Raw genomic sequence first — 12038 nt, 5'->3', positions numbered from 1 at the left:
TGGTGTTAGCAAAATGGAAAGAAAAAATCGAGGCTAAAGAAACTATTTTTGCGGTGTTTTTGGATCTAAAACGCGCTTTTGAAACAATTTCTAGGTCCTTATTGTTACAAACATTGGAGCGCTTTGGTATCGTAGGGACAGCATACAAATGGTTTGAAAGCTATTTGTGTGCTAGAACTCAGAAGACTCGTTTTAACGATTTTGATTCGGAATCCATTGCTAATACACTTGGTGTACCGCAAGGAAGTGTTCTAGGGCCCATTTTATTCATTATTTACATTAATGACATGAAGCGAGTTTTACGGTTCTGTGATATTAATTTATTCGCTGATGACACTGTTCTGTTCATTGCAGCGAAGCATCCGCTTGATGTTGTAGCACTTCTAAACCAAGATTTACATTATCTAGCGAATTGGTTAAAATTTAAGCAACTAAAGTTAAACATTAGTAAGACAAAGTACTTGATAATTTCTTCAGCCAACTCCAGACTAGACGTAAATATTGAAATTGATGGTGAGACGATTGATCGCGTAAATGAAATAAAGTATCTTGGAGTAATTATTGATGACAGATTAACTTTTAAGTCTCACATTGATAATGTCATCAAAAAAATGGCCAGAAAATACGGTGTCTTGTGCCGGTTAAAGCATGAATTGACTATTAGAAGTAAAATTCAGTTGTACAAGTCAATTATTTCACCACATATAGATTTCTGCTCATCCATTTTATTCCTGGCAAACAATACGTAAATATTGAGATTGCAACGTTTACAAAATAGAATTATGCGATTAATATTAAAATGTAATATATACACTTCCTCGAGTTTTATGCTGGACGCATTGCGATGGCTTTCTGTGAAGCAAAGAGTATATTTTTTGACAATGGTGTTTCTATATAAAATTTTTAATAATATGTTGCCTCGATATTTGTGTGACCGGATTGATAGAGGAAGAGATTTGCACAGGTACAACACTAGAAACGCGGAAGATGCCAGAACACCAAATTTTCTTTTTGGAAGATCACTGAACTCTCTGTTGTACAAAGGAATAAACTTTTTCAATTCGATGCCCAGGCAAGTAAAACGTGCAGCAACAATGGCAGAGTTTAAACGGCTTTGTATTTCACACATGAAGTCTGTTTCGTAGACAGCATAGATTTTTTGTAAATTTATAAAGAAGATTGTAAAATTGAAATATTTTTTTTTAATTTATTTGTTCATTTATTATGTTCATTGATGATGATGGATTTTTTGTTTGAATATAGTTATATAATATTAAATAGTAGAGTAAAAAAAAAGAGTCGGCTACACATGTTTGAGTCACGCGCGCGGAGACTGACATAGACAATCTTGATATGAGTACATCAGGTTTAAACCCCTGAAATGGAAACAAAAAGCATATCGGGTTGACAAATTGCTTTTTGGCTTGTAATATTTTCTAAATTATTTCACTTTCTTTCTAACAATTCATCTGTTTTCACAATTTTAAATAGGGTTTGGAGCGAAAACTGAAAAGGCTTGAGTTTGCCTGTGATCTGTAGAGCTCGTTATCGAGAACTATAGTATCATTGGATCTCTCTCGTAGTTCTAGATCGTTATCTAGAACCAATTTTGATTAGTGCACGCTCTTAAACATTAGGTTCAATTCCTAATCAAGTCCAGATAATTTTCGGGTTGGAAACGTTCTGGATGAGCTTTGGATTGGAAATCCGTCAATTTTTTTTTTTTAATTATTGGTATTCATTTGAAGGGTTACTATGTCTGAAATTAATAACCAGTCCGTTATTTGTTTGCCAACTGGTTATATTGCATGTGTTTAAAAATATCTCATATAGATAAATCGTCCAGCTCAAACCGATGTAGGGGTATGAGGTGGGACCATCATCATCATCATAAGCAAAATTGCCGCATTTGGATCAAAGAGCAACTAGGGGCAATACAAGAATCGCCAATGCACCCAGAAAAATGCACGGTTTGTTGCGGTTTACACGTTGGAGGCATCATTGGTCCGTACTTCTTCGAAGATGATCAAAACCGCAACGTTGCGGTTAATGGCGCTCGCTATCGCGCAATGATTTCTGATTTTTTTGCCGGAAATGGGAGAGCTAGGTCTTGTTGACATGTGGTTTCAGCAAGACGGAGCAACGTGTCACACATTGCGCGAATCAATGGACATATTGCTGAATCAGTTTGGTGAGCAATTCATCTCACGAAATAGACCGGTGAATTGGCCGCCTATATCATGCGATTTAACACCGCTAGATTATTTTTTGTGGGGCTACGTTAAGTCTCTCGTCTATGCGGATAAGCCAACAACAATTCCAGCCTTGGAAGACAACATTACACGCGTTATTTGCGAGATACCAGCCGAAATGCTCGAAAAAGTGACCCAAAATTGGGCTTTTTGTATGGACCGCCGTGGCCAACATTTGGATGAAATTTTCTTCAAAAAGTGAATGGCATAAACCAATTTATTGGCTCAAATAAAGATTTCATACAGTTTTGTAAACCCAAATTCTTAAAAAATGACCCTTTATATGAACGGTTATCCACAGAGAGGGGAGGTGGTCTACGATTATAGAAAACGTGGAATATGGCTTATCCACTAGTTCAAAGTTGCATGTTACGTGACGTCTTGGGTTGTCGTTAAGAAGAAAACATATAATACGCTGTTGAGATTATTGGGATTCAACATTGCCTTTGAGGAAAACAATTGCAAAAATAATAATGTAAAAATAAAAAAAGGAAAAAATACAAAAAATGAAAAACAGGAAATGCATGAATGTAATGTTGACATATCTAAACACAATCAGTGGAGTTTACGACAAATCCCAAGCACTATGAGCGCTTTAGAGTGATCAAAGTCACTCCGGCTTACGGTACCTGTTCTCCAAAATTATCCAAGATTATGTTACTTGTTAATAGAAATAATAAAAAGTATTTCGTCTACGTTTACTATGCGGCGTCTCCATCGATTCTATTGATATGGCAACGCATGGTTATCTACGATTTTGGCGTCTCCATCGACTATGTTGGTATGAGGTAAAATAATATTTTAACATTTTTAATGACTCCATCGACTTGATCAGAAAAAAGCATTGTATATTTTATGGTTGAAAGGGTCTATTACGTTAAGTTTCACGTTACCAAATTTTAAAATTCAGTACATCAGAAGAACCCAATTTTCAAGGTAACATTTTAAGGCATACGATTTCGTCTCTATTATCCAGACATGGGGAAAACACAGCACTCAAAAGTGTGGGTGGCCCATCAAATAATAAACACACCACGCAGTGAAATTCGTATTACTTTCCGCCCTGGGCTCAAGACAAAACTTTGACTTCGGTAGGGGAGGATTGTACAAAACGCGCCAGTTAAGCATTTGCGTGTTTTACAGCGCTTCAAATCGTTTCAAAGCGACATTGAACGTGTAGGATGATTGTAGGATCTATTTATTGTATGTTTATGACGAAGTTTATTATAAAATACTCGATTTCAATGTCTTTTTTGGTAAAAATTACCATTGCCGCCAAACAAGCCCGTGACCAAAACGCACCACAACAAAGGTCAGTATGCTCCAAAGTAGAAGGCTAATATGCCACTAGCAGAAATCAGCACGCGAAGTGAGAAGCGTTTGAAGTCTCGAAAGTAAAATAAAAAATAATGGAACATGCTCTGAGTTGTCAAGTAATCTCCTGCAAGCTCTTCATAGTGCATTCTGCCCAATTTTAATTTTGCTTGTTTTGAGGTAAAAGTTGACGAAAGTTAGTGAAATAATTTGAAATACTCATAGTATTCAACACTCCAAAAGTGTAAAGGTTAGGGGAACCATAGTTTTTTGTATTATTTATAAGTCAGTCAATCATAAAAGCTTAAATAAAATTCATCAATAATTACATGTTGGACAGAGCCACAGCCAATTGCACAGTTTTTTGAGTATTTTAGTCATTATGGCACACTTTTTTATATGAGAACTGTAGAGAAGCTGGGTTTTTATGAGAAAAGCGAAGAATTTAGTCGTATAAAGCCACATGTGTAAGTATTTTGGAGCACTAATAGCATGGGCCATATTACCCAACTGGTGCGTCTTGTACGGTTCTCCCCTACATGAGGCAACTGAAGGCTTGCTGTTTCGGGAAGCTCACAAGCATTAGTCGCCACGATCAGATCTTAATATAATGAGAATTGTATAATACTGGATAGCTTGAGTGGTCCCCGTGGCTCTGTAGTTAGCGATGTCGGTCGGCTAGCTCTCCCACACGGTTGTGATATCGGGTTTGATTCCCGATCAGGTCGAGGATCTTTTCGAGCTGGAAATTTTCTCGACTCTGCACTGGGGTACGGTGTATCGTTGTACTTATATCTTACACATACAAAATGTGCCAAAAACAATATCTATAACGAATTCTCTCAACTAATCTAGTTGATCGAGACCGTTATGACCCCCAAGGCTAAGCGTGCGATATTGTTGTTGGATAGCTTGACGGTAGTCATCGCATACAACCAACTGCAATATTTTTTTTCATATGTACTTTTGTAAAACTAAAGCGTTTGAGAAAACACGCAAGCGGGCTCCCTACGGCTCACGAAGTCAGGAACATACGGACCTGTGTTTGCCAAAGCTGCCGAAAGGGTATTTCGTTTAGAACAATCTGAGTTTTCGTTTTGTATAAGGCGTCGCACACAAATTACGTAACGCATGAAGAAGGGGGGGGGGGGTTAAGTTTGTGTTAATTATTGTTACATATGGGGGAGAGGGGTGGTGTAGTTGAAACAGTTACGTAACTGTAATTTCCCTTCAATATCGAACATTTTTGGGGGTTTAGCGTTACGTAATTTTAAGGGAGGGAATTATATTGAACGTTACTTACCGTTACAAAGAGGGGGGGGGGTCTAAGCACCATAAACATGAAGCGTAATGAAAATCCTCTCGTGGCATAGCTAAAAATACACACGTGGTGGTGTGGTGGGTTTAAAAATGTCTGCTATTATCATTTTGGTTGAATTTGCAGATTTTAGCAAGTTATGGTTTCGTTAAACACTAAAATACGCTTACTTGAAATACACACTTTATTCTAGGAAAAAAATCATGAATTTTGTAAACTTAAAAAAAAAGTGGTAGTCAGCAACGTGAACATTCCGATCAGAGATAATTGTGTGTCTAACCGATTTGCTGTTTTAACGTGATTTCCATATAGTTTTGGATCGGATATCATTTTTCAGAACAGGGTTGAACGTCAATTTGAATAAATGTAACCTTTTCATTTATTCCTCAATGGGATCTGATATTTTCAAACTTAAGCTTTTCTTTTTAAATTTTAGCTTTTCTTTTCTTCTTTTCTCTTCTCCATCATTTGACTGGTTTTCTTTTGGCGCTACTATTTGTCTTTTCCAGACAATCATGTAATACTTACAAATATTATCCTTTGGTTATCCCTTTCCGACCGAGCCCACATAATTATGCTCCTTGAACGTCCAATTCATTGCTTTATCACTAACAACGCTAGTGTCAACATCGAAGCTACTATGAAAAATGAAAAACCAGAGCAAGAAAGTGTATTTATATAGGAATGGTTTCGATTTAGGTTTTGTTTTCCATCATTTTTCAGCTACACAATTGTGTGGGCTCGGTTGGAAAGGATTATGTTGATACGGCTATCTTCTTGGCTCTCAGCGGGATGTACTGTTGAATCATGATTCTATTCTAGCATTAGATTTCAAGATTCTAATGAACGATGTGATGGTGTCATCGGATAAACACCCTTATAGTTATTCGATTGGAAAACTGATACTCTAGACTCTAGAGTACGAATAAAAATTTAAATTTTCTCACTTAATATTCAAGCAAAAATACAAATATTTTCTGCCCTTGCATGTTCGGTTTTGGATAACACTGGTCGACAACAGGGAAAAAAGAGCCCTCCAGAATCTCAAACCGGAAAAATTAATGATTATAATAGCTATTCAACCGTTCTATTCATTTAGTGCCCTTAGCCATTGCCAAAACGCGTCAACTTACGTAAAAGTTCGCATAGTAATAGCTCGCCGGGTTCGTCGCTTTAGCGTTATGTTTTCGAGAAAACTCATTCAAGTCTCTGAAAAAAGTTAGTGGCTATCACTAAAATTCGCAGGAATGGTTGAATAGCTATTACCTATACTTTAATAGTCTGTCACTTTTTTTGATTAAACTTTCGGAGTGTACCTGTGTTGACCAGTGTAATTTAGAAGGGTTATGTTCTTAGCAAAGTTGATAAGAAAATCGTAGTCTGTTTGAGGTCTGTGTTATGAATTCAATTCGATAAACTTCTATATTTTATAAAGTGTTAGTGGTCATATCCAAAGTCTCCAGTATATTATCTGCTTTATCTGTGAATTTCCACTATAAATTATTTTTCTATACGTGTGATTAGGTTTGAGAAGAGTATAGGTATTTTGCAACACATTCTGGGGATACGCATCTTGATTGATAATTATGTTGGAAAATATAGTTAAAATTTTATTGTTCATCATTCTCCTCAATAAACATTATTATGAAGTATCCGGATATATTGAGACTTAATTCATACATTGTAAATATTCGATTAATTATAATGCAGCTGTTGATCATATTAACAGTTAATGTGTGAATGTTTGTCTATGTAAATTTACTATAATTACAATGTTCCATTCTATTTTAAACACATTTCATATAATCTATCTTTTTGATCTGATAGAATTTGTTCTACATCCATACGTTTTTTACTTTCATTCATGTTACAAAAGCTACACAATCGGTCTTACATACCATGTATGAGCCCTGCGATACTTCAACGCATACAATGTCACTAACTCACACGCCTTTGAGGATGGTTATTTATCGCTACACCAACCCCCGCTACTTCAGCACCTAAGCTTTGCACAGTGTTTGTTCGATGTTTGTTCAATAATCTTTTAAACTAGTTCAGCATCCTATATGATAATATTGAATAAGAGCCCCCCGTCCCCTCATGTTAATATTTAATGTTATTATTACAGGGCGTGAATAGAGAAAAATGCTGTATAATTAGTAAAAATTAGAACGATTTCTTCACGATTCTTTCGTATTTTTAGTTATTTCGGATTAGATATGATATGTTTTATAGTTATTAGTTTAGTTTTATTACATCACGAATTAGCATGGCCATTCAAATCACCAAATGCATAGCTTAAGCCCGCTTTTTGTCATTGCCATATCAGGTTAATGTTTAAAATATATTCTCAATACCAATACAAATGCATCTCTTATCAATTGATATCGCGAGTTTAACTAATTTTACACTTTCAGGCAACGCTTGGAGCTGATGCGTGAGATGTATCACAATGAAGCTGAGCTGAGTCCAACATCGCCAGACTACAACGTAGAAAGCCTAACTGGAGGAGATCCATTCTACGATAGATTCCCATGGTTCCGCATGGTTGGCAGGTGAGAATAGGCTTGGAAACTTTGCAACTCTATTAGAAACTAAGTTTTGTCTACCTTTCTCTACATATTCAGGTCCTTTGTATACTTGAGTAACCTCCTCTACCCGGTGCCACTGGTGCATAAGGTTGCGATCGTCAATGAGCGTGGCGATGTTCGTGGTTATCTTCGTGTCGCCGTTCAGCCTGTTATGGATGAAGAAAATGCAGATTTCAGTAACGGTGTTAAGCAGTCCGCTCGTATTTTGTTCGATGAGGTTCAAAACGGTCAGCACAAGATACCGAAAATACGCACTATCCACGATAAGGACGAAAAGTACATGGAGGGCGCCAACGACATCATGAAGTTGGAGGAATTAGAGCAGGAGGATGCCGATTCGGGTCGTGGAGACTCGAGCGTCGCTTCTGAGCTGCACGATTCCAATGAACAGGAACCGGGTGAGCATCTTCAACCGGGCAAGGAATTTACTTTCCGCGTAACGGTCCTGCAGGCTACGGGAATTGCGGCGGAATATGCAGATATTTTCTGCCAATTTAAGTATGTTATTTTCTGTTAACTATGTGTTGTATACTAATTTAAAAACTTTCGCAGCTTCTTACATCGTCATGAAGAAGCATTTTCAACGGAACCGGTGAAAAACTCCGGCTCTGGAGCTCCACTTGGATTTTATCACGTGCAAAATGTAAGCACTCGCTGTTTCAAATTAGTTCAAACATCATTGTTGTCATACAATTTTTTGTACAGATCACTGTTCCGGTCACAAAATCGTTTATCGAATACTTGAAGACACAACCGATAGTGTTCAAGGTTTTCGGCCACTATCAACACCACCCGTTGCACAAGGACGCCAAACAGGATTGTCAGATAACACGACCGCCTCCACGTCGCATGCTGCCGCCAAGTATTCCGATCAGCCAACCAGTTCGGAGTCCTAAATTCGGCCCGCTACCGTGTCCTCCGTCGTCGACTGTACTGGCTAAGCATGATGTTTTGGTATGGTTTGAAATTTGCGAACTGGCTCCTAACGGCGAATATGTCCCTGCGGTCGTCGACCACAGCGATGATCTTCCGTGCCGCGGTCTATTCCTGCTACATCAAGGCATCCAGCGCCGAATCAGGATAACAATCGTTCACGAACCGACTCCCGAAGTGAAATGGAAGGATATTCGTGAGTTGGTTGTGGGCCGTATTCGTAATCAACCGGAACCGGCTGACGATTTGGATGACTCGGACTCTTGTGTTTTGTCCCTGGGACTGTTCCCAGGAGAAGTGTTGGAGGTACCCGGTGACGACCGTTCGTTCTTCCGCTTCGAAGCTGCTTGGGATTCTAGCCTGCACAACTCTGCGTTGCTCAATCGTGTCACGCAAACTGGCGAACAGATTTTCATCACACTCAGTGCTTATTTGGAGGTTAGTTTTTCGGAGCGTAATAAGTAAAGATTTGTATGAATATTCTTGCTTTGATTTCAGCTTGAAAACTGTGCCCGCCCCGCTATCATAACCAAGGACCTGAGCATGATCATCTATGGACGCGACGCACGCACCGGACCCCGCTCACTTAAGCATTTGTTCTCGGGCCAGTACCGCAATCCGGAAGCTAACCGGCTCTCCGGCGTATATGAACTGTCACTGCGGAGAGCTTCCGAAGCAGGTAGTCCAGGTAGAAATGTGCTAGTGTGTAGAGCGCTAACATTACGAGAACCCCCTGAAAGCGAGATCACTAGCTATAGTTTGGTTTTGCATTTTGATTAGTTAACTCAAGCTGCTTTTTTTTGCACGTAATGCGTTCTGCTTTTATAAAACGTAACCAAACCTTTGTTTGTTTCGCTCGAAGATGAATGCATATTAAGCTGAATTTTTTTTGGCTACAATAATGTTTTAACCTTGCATTTCCTATACGATTTTCCCCCGAGTAAAATCGAAAAACCTGTTCACAACATTAACAACAGAATATTTTTTTCAACTCGAATTATAGTTTGGTTGATAGGCGAACCAGCTACAGGCTTGAAATCTCATTCAAAGAGGCAATTATCCAATGAGTCGAAAAAAAACTGTGAATAAATGTAATTGCTGCCATTGATTTGAATATTTTATAACAAGTATTCGCTTTTTAAGCAAGATATCATTATTTAATGATACGTCCCAACTTGTGCATTTATTCAGCATAACAGCATATTTTGATGGATTCAATTCCGTTTTTCAAATTGTTATTTTAATACCTTCCAGGGTACTTGTTTCCATTTTGATTACTGATAAGCTTCTTAAATTAATTAGGATACTCTTTTACCTGTTTCCAAGTAATATCTCACGGCGAGATTTTATTCACAGCATTTTTCTTAAACTTGATAAATACCTACTCAATTTAAAATTGTTTTACGTTTCTTTCAGTTTAATTTCTCATGTAGCAAAAACATGTTTCTCAACCACTCACAATGTGGTTGCCTTTTGTCAGAGGCTCAAATCGCTTTCCGCTGCATTTTATTTTGTTACAAGCAGTAGAACTGTATTTTGAACTATGCTTTTTTTAAACAAATAGGAGTACAAAGACGTCAGCGCCGTGTTTTGGATACTAGCTCGACTTACGTTCGCGGTGAAGAAAACCTGCACGGATGGAGACCTCGAGGCGACTCGCTCATCTTTGATCACCAGTGGGAACTAGAGAAGCTTACCCGTTTGGAGGAAGTCGGTCGAGTCAGACATCTGCTGATGCTGCGTGAGCGTCTCGGTATGGACACCACGCCGAACCCTACCACCAAAACTGAGAAGGACGTGTGCAACTTGGCACAACGTGCCAGTGCATCGCCGGTACATATGGTTATTCCACCTTCTCCGCAGACACCAGTTAAAGATCAGCAGACACCGACAATGCCCGAGCGTGAGTTGACGCCGCGTGAAACGGAACTGGTATGGAAGTGTGTCAAACTGATTCAGGGTCGTATCGGTGGCAAAGCGGATCTAACGAGCGATGCCAACAACCAACTCGCCGTTGATGCCTCGCCTGGCGACGAAGGTTGTGCCGATATGAACGCCAGCTACATATCGGGTAATTCCATCGAACTGTGCTCGCCGGATCGAGTGGAAGTACCGAATGGTTGGGAAGCACCTGCACCCGCTCCACAAACGCAGGAGATGCCGCTTCGATTGTACGTCCCCGAGCTGGAGGAGATTCGTGTGAGTCCTGTGGTGGCACGTAAAGGTTATTTAAACGTGCTGGAACATGGTGGCTCGGGTTGGAAGAAACGTTGGGTCACCGTGCGTCGGCCGTACGTTTTCATCTTTCGCTCGGACAAGGATCCGGTCGAGAGGGCGGTCTTGAATTTGGCAACCGCACAAGTCGAATGCAGTGAGGATCAGGCGGCCATGGTGAAGGTGCCCAACACATTCAGGTAGGTTTACCGTGGCTAATGTTAATATCTATTTGAAAATTACAATAATCTTTTCGTTATGCAGTGTGGTTACAAAACATCGAGGATATTTGCTGCAGACACTGGGCGATAAAGAAGTGCATGATTGGTTATATGCGATCAATCCATTACTAGCTGGTCAAATAAGGTAGGTTTCCCCATAAGTTCGAAATCATTATGTGTTAGCATCGTCCTTTAATTATAATTGAAACGTAGTAACATATCAAGGCTCGAACTTTTGCGTGTGGGAGTTTAATCACCACAACCAAAATTGTCCAATTGTATTGAACAGGTCCGATCATAATTTTTACTACTTTTTAATGCTTTTTTTTCTTCACAAATCATTTATTTGACACGGCACAAATACAATTCAATGTTTACCGGCGCCAATTATATCGGATGACTTAAAATCTATAACCATTTTTTTTTCCTCGCTGCCGACTACGAGTTGAAACTAAGTCTATCTTAAAACTAGCATGTATTATTCAATCAGTGTTTTGCAGTTGAATGGTTGTCTGATGATCATCGAAAGAATATGCAGCATGTATGGATTTGTTCTGCTAAGCCACGATGACATGAGCTGGGACAGGGGCTTGTAATCCTCGGGTTCTGAGGGTATTGTGCGGGGTCTAGTTGCTGGTTTTGGTTCGTTGTTGTTGTTCGCTGGTGTTCAAGTGGCCATATGGTGTGTGCCGCTGAGCCAAGATATCAAGAAAGGCTTCGGGTTTTCCTGGCGAGTTCAATTGCTGGTTCCAAAATCGAGGTCTACGACGTGTTCTTGCCGTTTTGATGAATGTGGGTGGAAAGGAATGGGACTAGACTTGGGCATGGATGGATTTCAGGAAAATGTATATAAGGGACATGTAGAGTAGGTCGCGACTCGCCAAGACATCACGAACAGGGACAGCTGGTTCTCTACCCTCGGCCCGGAGGGAAGCTATTAATTTAGACCTGGCGTCACGGTGTACAGGGCATGACCAAACAACGTGCTCTATGTCGTGATAACCTTCACCACAGGCACAGGTACCACTTTCCCCGAGCCCAATACGACGGAGGTGCGCATCAAATCTATAGTGATTGGACATAAGCCGAGACATCACGCAAATGAAATCTCGACCTACATCCAACCCCTTGAACTACGGATTCGTCGATACCTTGGGTATAATGGAATGTAACCACCTTCCCAGTTCCCCTCTGG

General features: G+C 39.6%; 1 protein-coding gene across 7 annotated transcripts in view; it reads left to right on the top strand.

The window, feature by feature from the left end:
- LOC129725981 (kinesin-like protein unc-104) overlaps positions 1-12038 on the top strand; it is a 102241-nt gene that overhangs the window by 85722 nt on the left and 4481 nt on the right. For 5 of the 7 annotated variants that reach the window (XM_055682480.1, XM_055682481.1, XM_055682483.1 and 2 more), the window contains 7 exons: positions 7302-7439; positions 7512-7973; positions 8028-8118; positions 8181-8846; positions 8907-9096; positions 9973-10822; positions 10887-10988. In XM_055682480.1, the coding sequence (XP_055538455.1) occupies positions 7302-7439; positions 7512-7973; positions 8028-8118; positions 8181-8846; positions 8907-9096; positions 9973-10822; positions 10887-10988 (2499 nt within the window). The remainder of the gene's footprint in view (positions 1-7301; positions 7440-7511; positions 7974-8027; positions 8119-8180; positions 8847-8906; positions 9097-9972; positions 10823-10886; positions 10989-12038) is intronic. The other 2 variants (XM_055682485.1, XM_055682482.1) reach the window with 1 other exon arrangement.

The sequence above is a fragment of the Wyeomyia smithii genome, chromosome 2 (assembly GCF_029784165.1).
Source record: "Wyeomyia smithii strain HCP4-BCI-WySm-NY-G18 chromosome 2, ASM2978416v1, whole genome shotgun sequence".
In the NCBI taxonomy this organism is placed as follows: Eukaryota; Metazoa; Arthropoda; class Insecta; order Diptera; family Culicidae; genus Wyeomyia; species Wyeomyia smithii.
The sequence above is the reverse complement of the archived record's forward strand: the minus strand, read 5'-3'. Positions and strand labels throughout refer to the sequence as shown.